The sequence below is a fragment of the Medicago truncatula genome, chromosome 4, assembly GCF_003473485.1.
Source record: "Medicago truncatula cultivar Jemalong A17 chromosome 4, MtrunA17r5.0-ANR, whole genome shotgun sequence".
Taxonomy (NCBI): Eukaryota; Viridiplantae; Streptophyta; class Magnoliopsida; order Fabales; family Fabaceae; genus Medicago; species Medicago truncatula.
In genome coordinates this window covers 40,578,770-40,595,097 of record NC_053045.1, presented here as the reverse complement: position 1 = coordinate 40,595,097, position 16,328 = coordinate 40,578,770, and the positions used below count along the sequence as shown (strand labels likewise).

At 33.2% G+C, this 16,328-nt stretch overlaps 1 protein-coding gene across 2 annotated transcripts; it reads left to right on the top strand.

Annotated features, from left to right (window-relative positions):
* Positions 1 to 3,942: 3,942 nt before the first annotated feature.
* Positions 3,943 to 16,328, top strand: LOC11441389 (zinc finger protein ZPR1). 2 transcript variants are annotated; one of them, XM_003607819.4, is made up of 16 exons: positions 3,944 to 4,269; positions 4,687 to 4,731; positions 6,115 to 6,155; positions 6,271 to 6,352; positions 7,492 to 7,536; positions 8,292 to 8,348; positions 9,535 to 9,594; positions 9,688 to 9,815; positions 11,512 to 11,764; positions 11,839 to 11,905; positions 12,740 to 12,810; positions 12,887 to 12,976; positions 13,844 to 13,952; positions 14,771 to 14,862; positions 15,301 to 15,406; positions 16,010 to 16,328. In XM_003607819.4, exons 1-16 carry the CDS (start codon positions 4,144 to 4,146, stop codon positions 16,114 to 16,116), a joined length of 1,479 nt encoding a protein of 492 aa, XP_003607867.2. In that variant the 5' UTR covers positions 3,944 to 4,143; the 3' UTR covers positions 16,117 to 16,328. The 2 variants fall into 2 exon arrangements, with proteins under 2 accessions (XP_024638210.1, XP_003607867.2); XM_024782442.2 differs by lacking the exons at positions 15,301 to 15,406; positions 16,010 to 16,328 and adding an exon at positions 14,994 to 15,289 and having other exon boundaries at positions 3,943 to 4,269.

Here is a 16,328-nt window from a genome sequence, read left to right as displayed (position 1 = left end):
TTTATCAAATAAACTCAAATAATCTTTACATGCATCCAGTTAACTCTACCAACATTTTAAAGTCTATTAAATTGACTTAAAAAACAATCATAATAAATAGTAATCGTATTATACTTAGAGTGTTAAAGTAATTATTTAATAATTCTAATGTTACTAACTTGGTATTAACAACACTACTAATATGCGAAGGTTTTTGTTGTACTAAGGTGTCCCAAGGTAATTAGACTAATGCATTGATCTAGAACTTTAATAATGTTAATGAATAAGGAAAAAGACGCTGAAATAAACAACGAGGATTTTATGCCCTCACGATTTGCATATATACACGCATTGTATGTAACATCGCTCGTCTCGCGTATGAAGCAATGCTTATATATTATATGCATAATTTTCACATATAACATAGTTCTAAAATTTTCAATGGAACAACATATAGTCCATTTTAGTGTACTTGCTCATTTTCATGAATAAAGATTCATCAATATGGTTTCACCTAGATTCTCATTTTATTTTTACATTTGATCAATCTCGCCCGCCAATCAACAATTACATTTCGCATGCAGTACATGAAGCTAAGTCCATCATTGTTGACACTAAGTCCTTATTTCCAATTTCAACAACCATAACCACAGTAGTTCAACATACTTGCATTTAAATTCCAAATTTAATCCATAAGGCATCAACAATACAATTTCAATTTAGAACCTATAATTGGGTTTTCTTATCAATTTCGTTGTAATGTCAAAGTTCAACATTAATCACTAAATTCACATATTAATATTAAAATTAATGCCCCTCTAAGAATTTCACATGGAAATTCCTAAAAAAATTCCACTCAGGCATATCAATCAACTCATCAACATCAACCCAATAACTAATTTATGAAATAAAATATATTCTAATAATAAAAATTACTATTTCTCTAGTTTCGGGAGTTAAACTAGCCATATCATGATAATTCCTAAAAGAACCTAATTTCCTCATGTGTGTCTCAAAGTAATTATCATCAACGCTAAGTTAAGTTTTTCTAATTAAATTTAAACCTAGTGGAGGGAACTCACCTTATCAATTTGCGAGCAAACTTGAAATTGATGGAAAGAGCTCTAATTCTCTACTTTTTTTAAAAGCTTCATTTTCCTTTCTCCTAATAAAAATTTCCTTGCGGCTAATGAAATTCTAGCCATCACATTGAATTATTAACTCTCGAGCAAGAAAAACCCGCATGCAATCCCTTAAAACAACATAATTGGATTAAATTGTATTTTGGGGAAAATAGTTTGGGTTCAAGTATAGAGAGTGAAATAATTGGTTACCTTAACTTCTTAATACTTCCAACAAGAGATATTGAATATAAAATATCATGTGCAAGTTTGAATCAATTCAAAAATGAAGAAATTACGAAGAGTGGTGAGGGCGGCTCTTCGGTCGAACAAAATAAAGAGAAGGAAGATGGGAAATGTTTATTATTTTTCTTCCTTGTCCACTTTGATATTTATATGTATTGTATCAAAATACATTGTTGTCCTCCTTCACTTGCACAACTACACAAAAATGACTCAAATAACTACAAAAACACACTAAAATACTGTTAGGACTCGGAGTCATGACATCATGTGCAACATTGTTTGTCTCGTGTACGAAACAATACTTTTACACACAAAAATTATGTGTATAGTTCTAGAATTCTCGACGAAGGGAAATCGATTACCAAAAATAGGCAGCGGAATAAAATTTTCGATTTTCTTTCTTGGATTATTATGAATTTGACATGATCAATGATTAGAATGTTACCTCTCGAAGTTCAGACATGAATCTCGATCACAACAAAGCAAAAAGTAGAGCCTTTACTCGTCCATGCGAACGGTGCTCCTCTGGTTTTCGATGCTAGCCAAGCGATCAGAGGTTTGGGAAAATAGGGTTTCTGAAAACATGCAACCTTTGACTTCAGCACAAGGGTTATATTTATAGAACTCCTAATATGCTCTGCAAGTCAGAAGTCACTATTGGACTTCCGTAAGCCCATTAGCGCATTCAACCTTCTGCTAACTAATTAGCATTATTTGCTAAGCGCACCCATATTATTAGTCTTACTTATATTTCTCCTTTTGACCGTTCTTTTGTTTGTGACCCTGTAGGATCTTGTCATGTTGGCAATAATATTAAATCTTATATTTAATATTATAAACAATGGGCGATATCTAGCAACACATCACTACTACCTAAGTGACAAGAATGTTAAATGATTTGACGAAACTTTTTCTATGATATTGTTCATGTGTACAATTACTCATTTGTCCTCATATCTATATTGATCACAAGACATAGATTTTGTCACCCCTGTATAGATCAATATTTTTATTTCTTGATCCCGAAATATACTGAATAACGAATGAGCCCAATATCTCATATTGACTTAATTTGGCATGGCCATGCAATTTTACAGTCATAATTCATCAAGAGGCCTAAAGATATATCTCATGTTATGAAGGAGGGACAAATCCCATCTAGGTCACTCATGTCCTTCGAAGTGATTCGTTAAGTGCCCATTAACCAACGTTATGGTTATCATGTTACAAACAACGTTTGAATGACAATAAAGCACTTGAGTCTACGTATAGGGATCATATGGTTTCACGTCGGAGAGTGGTATACACCATTATCATTGTGAGAATATCTTATGACATTTTCATAACATAATATGTAGTACTCTCACGTTGGGTCAATCCAATATAAATATTACTCATAATATTTATACCTATGCATGGACTTAATATCTCGTATTCATGACCCATGAGATGCGGTCATCAGTCTACATACATAATAGTCTCCACGCTTTATTATTATCCTATTTATATTAAAGATTGACCAATGTAAAGATTGAAATTTGTAGCTTACACCAACAACCGATTCTACAACATACCGTCCAATTTAACGTATTTACTTTTTTTTTGAAGGAAATTTAACGTATTTACTTATTTCCATCAATAAAGATTCATTAATATAGTTTCACCTAAGTTCTCTTATTATTTTTACATTGGTCCAAACTCACCAATCAACAATTACACTTCACACGTGGTACATGAAGCTAAGTCTATCATCAGTACTGATTCAATATATTTGCAATTTTAACAATTCCAATTCCAATTGCAACAACCATAACCACAATAATTCAATATATTTGGAATTCAATTCAAAAATCAATATACAAGGCAACAACTATTGAAAAAAATAAAAACATCCTACTTTCTCCCACGTTGACATATCAATCAACATCAACCTAATATCAAATTTAAAAAAGAGATTATATTCCAACTAATCATAACATTGATTGATAAGGGCATTGACACAAGAGAAAAACTGAGAACACATTGATACGGTTTGCGAGTTTAGAAAGAAGGAGCACAATAATACAATAAAATGGATTGTTAGTAAATAATCATAACCATCAATAAAATTCAATGTAAAATACGAGTAACTCTAAATAATTAATTTTGGAGTTTCCCTCCTCGATATCTCAGATTCGATTCCTCCAGTGTTAATTTAGGTGGATTAATTTAACTTATTAAAAAAAAATAAAAAATTTTGAAGTCAATATTCAATGAAATGACCTAATTAGAAAAAAGTACCAATGAGACATATATATTTTTTTCAAAAACCTATTTGATTAAGTAACTTGTGATTAAATCCTTTTGTTCAAAAAAAATGAAAGAAGAAGTAAGTGAGATATCCGGCCGAACATACTCCCTCCGTACAGTTATAAACAAAAATTAATTTTTTAAATTTATTTAATAAATGAATTTAAAATATGAACTTTACTTGTAAGAGTGACAGGAGGGAGTATATCACATGACAATTTTTGTTATTTTGACCACAGTACGACGTGACAAATAAATGGTCGACCCGACCCGGTTCGATTAAGAAGATATAATACGCTGGTCCTTTATAGTTCCTTCGCCGTGACCTCTCAACAGAACACAACACAACACATTACTCTCTCTCTCTCTCTCTCTCTCTCTTTCTCTCGTATTTTCTGGAACTCATCACTCTCATCAGTTACACTTTGAATACAAAAGACACAAAATACAATAGAGTATTCACTCACTATTCTATTCTATCTATCGTGCAAAATCAAAACTCCAAACAATGGAAGAAGCAAAAAGAGAGCAAATCGTTGACGTTGGATCGGTTGTCGAAACTCTTTCTGCTGACGCTTCTGGTGATGCACCTCTTTACACTCTCGAATCTCTCTGCATGCGCTGTCACCAAAACGTATTAATCACTTTCTCCCCTTTTTTTCCGTGTGTTTATTCACTTTTCCTCGTGAACCATTCTTCAATTACGCAATCCTCTTTATTTTTTTTTTACTCTCTTTGTTTTTTCCTCTTCTATTGATGAACGCACCAACTTTTATTTATTTTTGTATCTTCTGTAACCGAAAATCCTTTCCCTAATTTTTCTTCTTACTTTTTTAATACAATGTGCGTTGTTGCCTGTTTTTCAATACCGGGATTCAATACTGGTAACTGGAATTATTACTAGCTTTATTGTTTCTATGTGAATTTGGAGTTATTCTATTTATAGGGTTTAACTTTACGGTTTATCTGATTAGGGTTTATGTTTCTTTTTTATAAAAGAATCTTTTTTTGTTTTTATTATTTGACTTTAAATTTCTGTCATGTTTTTCAGGGAACTACAAGGTTTTTATTTACTATAATTCCTAACTTCAGGAAGGTATATGTCATTATTATTTACTACTCCTTGTTCTTTTCTGATTAATTAGTGATTATTATTGTTACTTTTTTCAAAACTTTGTAATTGGTATTGAGAATGTGTATTTTGAATCCAATGCTTTTTTATCTGCTTGTCCTCATGCTTATGTACTTTTTTTTTTTTAAGAATTATCTGCTACCAGTGCAAGTACATGATAGTGTTGTACTTTTTTTAGTAATTATCTGCTACCAGTGCAAGTACATGATAGAAATGTACCATTCAGATTGATTTTGTGGGATCACTTAGTGCATATTTGGAATCAAATCACGGTGGCACTGTGATTTTGTTGAGCTCCATAGTGTAGCTTTTGCAGAATCATGGTTGCTCATTGTGATTTTGTTAAACTCTCCGCATGTGTTTAGTTTTGTGGTGATGCAAATTGATTTTTGTAAAATTAATTCCGTTTAAAAGTGACTTGAATGTAATGTGATTTATGTTTGAATGCATTCATGTAAAACTGGATTGAACATTAATTTCAAGGCTATATCAGCCATTTGACAATATTTTAAACAAAATAGTGTATCACGGAACAAATAGCAGTTTGTCTAAATTCTGCTATGCTATAGCGGTATAGAGACACTATAGCCGCTATTCAACAACACTAGGTGCCATAGACTTTGAGGTTGGAGTAGATAGTGTAATAGTTAGTTACTTAAAAAGATTTAAAGTTGATGGGTTGTCACATGATTCTTGATACATCATTCTCATATCACTGGATCCAGGATTCCATATTGTTGACTCCACCTTTTTATTTTAATCTTTCGTTATTTAGGACATGGTTGAAATGGACACTTTAGAGGGAAAATTGGAGTTGGGCCTAATGTGGAAATTTTGGTAGATTCTCACTCCAGGTGGTTTGGGCCTTAATGGAAAAAAATTGTAAAAGACCCAATAAAAAGGAAAAACAAAATGGATGGTACTCTAATACAGGGTGATCATTAAAAACTACGTAGTAAACTATTAAGTAGGATTAAATTTAAATGGTTTGTCAGAAGATATAACTTATAGTAGAATGTTATTTCAACATTTAATTGATTTACTTGATCCCGCCTAATGCAATTTTGATAGAACACTATGGCGTCATTTGATACATGTAGCCAACCCCACTTAGTGGGAAAAGGCTTGGTTGTTGTTGTTGTTGATCCCGCCTAATGCAAAAAGGCTTATGTTATTGTCATTGTAAATAATTTGTTACCTACTTTGAGTAAATAATTTCATATTATCAATCTACAAAGCAAATGATGGATCATATCTCACATTGTTATTTTCATCCACTGTTTCTTTTAAAATGTCTGTAGTTTTATAGGAATAGGAATATAATCCAATGCATTGTCCTTTGTTCAGATTTTGCTGTCGGCTTTTGAATGTCCTCATTGTGGTGAGAGGTAAGCTGCCCTTAATTTATGCCCTCATGTTATAGTGCGTACATTCAATATAACTGCTCATGTTATTTTTTCCTTGAAACCTAATATTTATCTTATGTTTTTGTTGACCTGCTAGGAATAATGAAGTGCAATTTGCTGGTGAAATTCAACCACGTGGTTGCTGTTACTCGCTAAGTATTCCTGCAGGCGAACCAAAGGTTGTGTACATTCAGATTTAACTCCCTCTGATTATTTATATAAATTTAAGCAAACATTCATAGTCACTGGATGAATTAAAATTTAAAACATGTTTTAATAGTCGAGGTAGACACAAGACTAATTTGGGTAGAGGTGCCCCTGTGACTTCAATCTTCATCTATCCCCAGCCCTGGCCATAAAGACAATGAGATAGCTTTGGACAGTAACACATGTACAGTGTTAAAAATGACATCATCAGGTCCTTTTCCCTTTTAAAATGGCTGTCTCACTTCACTCATAGCATAGGCAAATTGTGAAGGGATGTCCGTCATGATGCCACAATGGCGTGTTCATACGGTGGATTTTCTGCTGTTAGGATCCCATATGAGATGGTGTTTTAAGTAATTAGTAGGTGGTTAATTAGGTTAAAATAGATTATTAGTAAGCGACTCATTATGATTAAATAACTAGAGGCCCATTAGGGTTAAATACTAGAATGTTCTCTTTATTTGTGTGTGTATATATATATGTAAAGGAGAATCCTTAGGAGTTCTAGAGTAGGACGGAATAGATTTTCTGTTTAGGGCCAGAGTAGGATTCCTCTCTGAGTTGTGTCGGAGCTTTGCCCTGGGAGTAGTTGGAGAAACCCTCTACTACTATCATCGTATATTTTCATTACTATCAATAAAAACACCATCTCATATTGGATCTTAATATCTGCCATCGTCAACACTGGAATCAAGTATGATGAGAATCTCATTGGTGGAAAGAATGTCTCCATTCTTCATCTCCTCTTTCTCTTACAGCTTTTGGTTTTGGAGTGAAAATAGCAAACACGGATTATAAATGTCATTTGAAATCTAGGAGGCATTTTGGGATTTCAAAATAATAGACATGTTTGTCTTAGAAAAGAGCGAAATTTGGAAGTTAAGGGGACATGGTAAAACACTGAGGTATACTGTGAACTAATTAGGAAAAATCTGGGAAACTAAGTTCAATATACTAACATATGCATTGATGGTATACCAGGAAATAGGTCCTTCTTATCGATGTGTGCTTATATAAGATCTCACGTTTCTTATTTTAACATGCGAGAGTGCTTTTCGCTAACTAGTTGGCTAATTTGCGAGTGCCTTATTAACAAGTTTAATGAATGCAGATGCTCGACCGACAAGTGGTAAAATCAGAGTCTGCTACCATTAAGGTACAATAATTGTTATATTCAATTTTTGGTGTGTTTGTTTACACTTATTGGCATTTTCCCTTTTCTTATGGTAATTATCCAGTAAATGAAAAATCCTTTGGATGATGGACACAGTGATTCTTGTTTCCTTTGAGACAGACACATGCCATCTTAGTCAAGTTGAAAGGTCACATGCATTGATTAACGTATTTGACCTCTTTTAATGTGATAAGACCTGGTTGTTGTTATTGTTGATGATGATGCCATGTGCAAGCTTGCTACTGGTCTTATTGGACCTTCTTTTGAATTGATTGAACGCTAATTTTGCTGTGTTGTTCTTTCTGTTCTCTTCACTTTTAATTTTCTGCTGATTGTTTTTCCTCCTGGTTGTTATTTATTTATCGAGGGGTTCAAGCATTCTGCTGATACTTTTTTTTACTTCTATCTCATCTTGTATGTTATTTCTGTAGTCACTTTTCCGTTTGTTGCTGTCCTGCTTTATGCTTGTTGTGCTGTGATATGTATATATGTTTTTTCTTTGTCGCTATACTATGTATTGTCACTAAGAATATTGTCTAAAGTCTAATAAGCTGATTGTATGATATTTGCATATACAACTTGTTACTCATGCATGAAGCCAGGTTTCTGAATTTATAAGATTTATCTCTGTTTATTCTTAGCCAGTTTGAAAATATGATCACATATGATTCTATTATTAAAATTTGTAAGTGGAGTATAGTTTTTTAAAGACACCTTGCTTATGTGTATGACTGCAGATACCCGAACTCGATTTTGAGATTCCACCAGAGGCACAACGTGGTAGTCTGTCAACGGTACATATTTCTATTTCTATATTTTTTCTTCTCTTGGTATCGAAGGGTCTGCTTTTTCCCCTTTTTATGTTAGCGTCTGTCATTTCATGTGTTAGTGAACATCTCAGCACATGCCTTCATTTTGCCTCGCATATCGGACAATTGAATAATTGATATAGGCAAAAGTTGCTTAGCTTATTCAAAATTATCTAGCTAATAAATATGTAGGAAATGTTCTTTATATTTGATCAAGACCATATTTCAAGTAAAAAGAGTTTAATTGGTATGTGCTATCGATGTAATTTTTTTGCACATCCACCCACTCACATTTCGCAACATAGGTAATGTGAAGATATTTTAGGATTTAGTGCAACGAAGTGGCACGATGGTGAGAATGAGATATCATGTGTAATATTTTTTGCACTGGTAGTGTATATCGATTAAATCCATGTAGCTGACCCCACTTAGTGGGATAAGGCTCGGTTGTTGTAGTCTATATTAATAAAATCCAATAAGATAAGCTTGCTGTTCCTTATATTTTTATTTTTTTGTTAGTGTGAAGAGGAAATAATTTTTGATAGAATTAGGAAGCTGTATAACTTGTTGTTGTAGTGTATATTAATAAAATCCAATAAGATAAGCTTGCTTTTCCTTATATTTTATTTTTATTTTTTGTTAGTGTGATGAGTAAATAATTTTGGATAGAAGTCGGAAGCTGTATAATTTTGCTTAGCGATAACTAAAAAATTATTTTATCATAGATAGAAGTCGGAAGCTGTATAACTTGTTGTTGTTGTTGTAGTGTATATTACTAAAATCCAAAATAAGATAAGCTTGCTGTTCCTTATATTTTTTAATTTTTTGTTAGTTTGAAGAGTAAATAATTTTGGATAGAAGTCGGAAGCTGTATAATTTTGCTTAGTGATAACTAGAAAATTATTTTATCATGAACGAATTGATATATTTTTTATATAAACATTTTATAGTTAAAATTTCTGGATCTGTCACTGAATTATATCATAACTTAGTTGGTTTCCATTTGTCACTCACTATTTTGGCGGTAAGGATAATGTCCATAAATTTATATTAGAAATGTTAATTGAATGCCAGTTTTTACTCACATATTTGATAGTCAGGTCAAATTATTAACTAATTGAACATTTGTTGTCATATGATTTACCAACATTATTTTTTGTTGTAATTATAGCTTGAAGGGATACTAATGCGAGCTGCTGAGGAACTTCAGGCCCTTCAAGAGGAACGCAGAGTATAATTCGTTTCTACCCTTGCCTTGTATTATTGTTTGATATAAGTTTCTTTTTTATTTTGATAATTTATTGTTTTGTTTGTCATCTTCTAGAAAGTGGCTCCAGAGACAGCTGATGCAATAGATCAATTCTTGGCGAAGTTGCGAGCCTGTGCAACAGCAGAGTCACCCTTCACGCTTATTCTTGATGATCCTGCTGGAAACAGTTTCATTGAAAATCTGTAAGAGACTATCTCTTGTTCAAAGTTTTTTTTTTTTTTCCCTTCTAATTGAAGGGGGAGCCTTGGCGCAACGGTAAAGTTGTCATGTGACTGAAAGGTCACGGGTTCAAATCCTCGAAACAGCCTCTTGTAAAAAAACAGGGTAAGGCCGCCTACATACACCAAATTGGCGGGACCCCTTCCCGGACCTTGCGTATGTGGGAGTTTTAGTGTACTAGCCTACAAGGCTGCCCTTTTTTAATAACTGGGGGGAGAGGATGTGATCGAAGCTGTTTTATTTGAGGAAGATTACAAAAAGAGGGTCTAAGATGTCCGCATGTAGGTAAGGTAAATAAAAAGAAAATCCAAGAACTCTTCATCCTATTAGTGCTCACTTTTTGCTATCTTCATCCATTTTAGTGACTATTAGCGGACCACCACGAAGAAGCTTAGAGAACTACAACTACGTAACAGACTAAAAACTGTAATTGAATAACCTGGCTTTCCCTAAAACCTTTTAACTGCGAATAATAGAAAGCATCATAGCTCTTCACCAAGGGTCCATTTGGATTGGCTTATTTTTGACCTTATGAAAAATAGCTTATGTAAATATACCTACTTTTATGTTAATTCGTAAGTTCTCACTGATCAAAATTGTATCTTCACAAGCTGTTTTTTCATAAATTACCTCGACAAGCTTATGAATAACACAAAAAAGCTTATTTTTCAAAAGCTGTTTTGCATAAGCTCAAAAATAAGACAATCCAAACGAGCCCCAAAGTTCCTTAACAAAATATTTTGGACTAAATTGACATGGGAGAAACGGTTCAAACTACGGACTGGCCTGGCCAACTGGACAAACTTAGTATTAAACAAAAGTTCTAAAAAGCTCACACCATATTGGCATGCAACCAGGGTGTGAAGAAACAAATGTATGCTAGTCTCAGACGAAGATTATATCAAGTCACTACGGGAGACTGAAGAGAATATTTTGATTTGACAGGCGTGTAGGCCTTTAACAGTTCATTGCTAAAAGAACTGATAAGATGATCCCTCAAAGTAACCCAACCCAATTCACGGGCCAAAAAAGTCTCATAACTTTCTCTGCAATTTGACAAGAGAATTGAGAGACTATGAAAGGAGATGACATTCTATGAATGATACTTTAAATAGGAGTACTTTTTTTTTTAGTTTTGGAGAGGAAATAGGAGTAATATATTCTTTAAATGAATCTTTAGTGGATTGGTGCTCTGCAAATTGTTTCAAATTTATATTGCATTTTATAATCTTAAAACTCTTTTACACAGAATTTTAAAAATATTAAGAAACTTAATTATTTCAAATTTATGCTCTTTAAGTGGATTTTAGTGGTTTGATGAAGTTCAGATTTGTAGTGTTTCAAATATATATTGCATTTATTTTTCTTAATTAAGTCACATAGAATCTTAAAAATCTTAAGAAGTGTAATTATTTCAAAATCAGGCTCTTTAAGTGAATTTTGGTGGCTTGATGAAGTTTGGATGGTGCTCTACAAATTATTTCGAATTTATAATGCATTTTATAATCTTCTATTGCACCTGTATCTGTAAATCAGTTTATACGGAAGCCTGTATCTGTTGGTGAGACAGTATTGCACCTGTGTTTGGGACTTGTTAATATTAGTCAAACCATGTAACTGCTTCTATTGTAAAAATGGATTAAATAATCATGTGATTAGGTTTGCACCATCACCTGATCCATCATTGACTATCAAGTATTATGAGCGAACTCCTGAGCAACAAGCATTACTGGGATATGTCGCCGATTCTACACAGAATGAAGGTGCTCATGCTGGAGAAACCGTGGTCGCCAGGAGAGCAGGGGGACATCCACATGGGTCAGTCGGGGCAGTAGCTGGTCATCGAGCCATTGCACAGAGTAATAGTGCAGCAATCGCAGATGCCTTTTTTCGATATAGTTCACCTGAAGAGGTATGTTGTGCTACTAAAAGTTTTATTTTTCCCTGTTTGAAATCCAGTTTCATGTTTCTTATTGTTCTTGACAGGTGATGACTTTCCCATCAACTTGTGGAACTTGTGTCGCCAAGTGTGAAACTCGAATGTTCGTCACCAGTATCCTTTTACCATTTTTTACTGCCACTCCGATACTCCTTACCTGTGTTTTAAACATATATTTTGAAGTGTTTTCTGTCTGTTTAGACTTGTAACATCAAGGGCTATTAAATTTCAAATGATTGGCTTAAGGATTCATATATTCTGCATATACAAGAGAATGCAAGGTTTACTTAGGGAAAACTAAAATCATATAATGCTGATTTTGTTTAAAGTAAAGTTAACTTATTCACCCCTTTAATCCATTCCTTGGTATCGATCTCTTTTTTGAATCGATATTTGAATTATTTTTGGTTGAAATAAGCTATACTTGTTTCATTGGTAGGTAAATAATATTTTTTGATAACTGCATTTCAGATAAAATATCCTTTATTTGTTGAATGTTTAAAATTAAAATGGAAACAGATGTCTAAAAATTGATTTGTAGTATGATTGCTGAGAAAGCAAAGATTTTAGATATTAGCTTCCTTTGGGATTTGGACCCCTCTGAGTGTAAATTGGAATGTAAAGTTTAAAACTGAAACCATTAATTGAGAATTCAATAAATTAAGATTGTGACAAAATATACGCACATGTGTAACAAAATAGGAAGTTGTTTAAACAAACTGCGCTGATTTCTAATTAATGTAGTTATAACTTATAACTGAACACTGTACTTTACTTCTAAAGTGCACACCTCACTTCAGAGGAGCCAAACCTTTGCCTTGTCACAGTGCCCAACTTAAAATTTCCGCAACCTGCTGCCAACTCTGCGTTACAGTATTAGCAGAGTCTGTATGAGCTTCGTGTTTCGCTAGTTCACTTATACACTTCACTGAGCTTAACAATGAACAGATATTCCATATTTCCAAGAAGTGATCGTCATGGCTTCTACATGTGATAATTGTGGTTACCGCAACTCCGAGGTATCTGTTGTTTTCTGTGCGTTGTTTTCTCTTTTGAGATCTGGGGATCTGATAATTATTGCTCTTCACTATGCAGTTGAAAGCAGGTGGAGCAATTCCTGAAAAAGGAAAAAAGATTACTCTTCGTGTGAAAAATATTAAAGACCTGAGCCGGGATGTGATTAAGGTTTGTTATCTTCTATATGCAGATTTTGGCAAATCTCTTGTTCTCAACCCATTCAGTCAGTCTATAGTTTATATATATATATATATATATATATATATATATATATATATATATATATATATATATATATATATATAAGACACCTTTTATGAAGGTGTCTTTTAGCAAGTTATTCTATGAGCATTTGCTAAAAGACACCAACTAATTTTTATGAAGTTGTCTTTTAGCAAAGTTATAACTAAAAAGTGGAAATCACACCTTGAGGTGTGGGTTGCTAAAAGACACCTTCATGGGTGGCTTCTAGCAAAACCCTATATATATATTGGATATTGTAGCTGATCCTTTGCATTTAACTGTTTAGTAGACCTATCACATTCTTTTCTCAAATGTGTAATAATTACTCCAATTTAGGGACAGTAAGAGAGTACTTTTTAGCTTAATGGGCCAAATACTCCTAATGCAAAATAATTACAAAACATGTACTATTTACCGTCACCTTTTACAGCACTAACTCTTACTCATACAGAGTTATTCATACAGATATTAGAATCCTAGTTCTAAATCTAATAATGCAGGGAAATAAATCATGATAGTAATTAAGAAATATGAAAGCTAATTCTAAGAGATAGTATAAGATGAGATCAAGATATTATAAGATATTGATCATATCATCCCAGGACTCTGTCCAATAATATACTAATAATCGTGATGATAATCAAGGTGAGGTCAAACCTTTAAAAATGTTGCGATGGTGTGTTTATTCTCTCATCATTTGTTTTATTCCCCTTCCCACTTACAACATTGATTTATATCTCTCCATACATGTTGTGCTATATATGTTGACTTTAATTAATTTGTTTGGATTAGTCTGATACTGCATGCGTAAAAGTTCCTGAACTCGAATTGGAGCTGGGAAGCGGCACCCTCGGGGGAATTGTTACAACCGTTGAAGGTTTAATTGTTAAAATCAGTGAAAGTAAGTATCCCCCCCTCCTCTCTCTCTCTCTCTATACATCAAGATGATGTCTCCTATGCTGACACAATTAAGAGAAACCTTTGTGGAATTGAAAAAGAATGGACAGATAGTAGTACCGTGATACAGACTTGGGTATTATGGGGTGTCCAAGTCCCACATCAAGTAGTATGAAGTGTTCAGTAGTGTGCCCCCCCCCCAATAGCTAGTTTTTAAAGAGGGTTCTTTGTGTGCTTGGAAACTTCTCATGGTATCAAACCATACACTATGTTGAGACCAGTTATCTCTCAAAAAATTAGGTTTAATTACTCTAGAGGTTCTCAAACTATTTCAGGATTTTTAAATAGGTCTATGAATTAAAAAAGTATATAATTAGGTCCCTAAGCTAAACAAAATTAATCGGGTCTTTCAACTTAAAAATTAAGGACTCAGGTTACAAAAATTTTAAGTTCAGGAGTCTTTGAAATTTATAAATTATTTATGGACCTCTAGATTAATTAAACCTAAAAATTATTTCTTCTTATCTAATAACCTACTACAAATATGTTGGAAAAGCCTTTTAGAAAAGGCAACTTGGTGCTACCAAGTACCTGTCAATGGCAGGTCTACAGATAGATCCTTTTTTGGATTTATTGTGGATAGTGATAGTTTGAATTTGCAAATTGCAAGCAACCTTGTAAAATTCAGAATTTCTAAAAATGAATTTAATTGCTCTGTCATCCATATGTTCATGTTTTTCCCGATTCTTCTGTGATTTATTTTAATAATAATCTATACGTCGCCGCTTGAATGTTTGGATATTATTGATTTTGCATGTACAGGTCTTGAAAAGGTCCATGGGTATAGTTTTGGAGATAGTCTTGATGAGAATAGAAGAAGCAAGTGGTTAGACTTTCAAGCCAGGCTAAAAAAGGTAGGACATAACTGTATAAGAGCAGGCCTAATTTTTTTTTTATGTATCTCATTTCTGTCTTTCTTCCCCTTGATTATTGAAGGGTACTTTCCCATTAAACTCTTTTAATTGTTTCTCTTATACCTGACCAGGAGAAAAGAGACGACTAGGAGTAATGCATAACTAGATACATTGCAATCTACATATTCATTTGTCTCTAGTGAATTCTCTTTAACTATGTGATAAATGAAGAAAGAAATAGTCTTAATTTTAAGCAAGTACCTTCTTCCAAAGATTCAGATAAAACTTCGGTCTAGGCGGCTTCTGTTCATCACTTGTTATACTCTTTGTCATGAATCATGGTCAACACATTCAAGCTGTCATACTCTGAAATATCTTCCTGTCTTTGGAAGCTTTATGGCTTAGCCTATTTAACCTGCATCTTTTCATTATGTGCAGCTTCTTAGCTTGGATGAAGCTTGGACTCTTATTCTTGATGATGCATTGGCTAATTCTTTTGTAGCACCTGCGACTGATGATCTAAAAGATGACGATCAATTAACATGTAAGTTTTTCCTAATTAATAGTATCTGATTGAATTTTATTCAACACAATTGCATTTCCAAAGTTTAAATTAATGAGAAGTTGTGTGTTTTGATTATGGTTGATAGAAATTAAAAATAGTTATTTTTTATCAGTAGTTTTATTGTCTTGTGCACCTAATTTGTACATTGATGTGGTTTCAACTTTCTGTTGATCACATAACTGAGGTTTATATCATTCTCTGTGTCCTCATTATTGGTAAATTATTATTTTCTTCATTGTGGTAAAATCAATCTTGTTACATTTTAGAGTGAAGACATTTGATTCAATCTTAGTTAAGAGTTACATGGGAATGCAGTGTACTACCATGCAATTGGAAATAAAAACAAGGGTTTTTACTTTTCAGAGCTGCCAATGATTACCATTTGTAATCGACACTACCCTTTTTTGGGGCATAGGTTTAACCTATTGCATTTATGTGCCCTTAGGAACATGCATAATTGAAATTGTGTGATATAATCTCTGTTTAGTTTCATTGGCATGTTATCTACACCTGGCTGCATGGATCTTTATCTTAATATATCAATGTGCTATTATTGACATGTATTGGATGGTATCTACCCAGTTGAGGAGTATGAGAGGTCATTTGAGCAGAATGAAGATCTAGGTCTGAATGATATGGATACCTCTTCTGCTGATGTGGCGTATGAATCAACAAGCATTACAAGTTGAGTGGAAGAAAGATATCTGAAGGAGGAACTTTTGTGCCTTCCATAGCTAGGAAATAGAGAGAAAGGAAATGCTACTTGGCTTGTTTAATGGCTGGTTTAATTTGCTTGTCATGTAAATGTGACCATTAACTTATTGTTATCCTCTCCTTGCGATTAGATTTCGATAATTTTGCCCTTTTATTTATGAAAAACTTTAGCCATCTTTTTCGACAA

Bases quoted from the DNA above. Each gene is read 5' to 3' on its own strand.
- LOC11441389 (XM_003607819.4), top strand. From the start codon at position 4,144: ATGGAAGAAGCAAAAAGAGAGCAAATCGTTGACGTTGGATCGGTTGTC. The intron at 11,906-12,739 runs GTATCCTTTTAC...AACAATGAACAG, and splicing joins AACTCGAATGTTCGTCACCA to ATATTCCATATTTCCAAGAA. The intron at 13,953-14,770 runs GTAAGTATCCCC...TTGCATGTACAG, and splicing joins AATTGTTAAAATCAGTGAAA to GTCTTGAAAAGGTCCATGGG.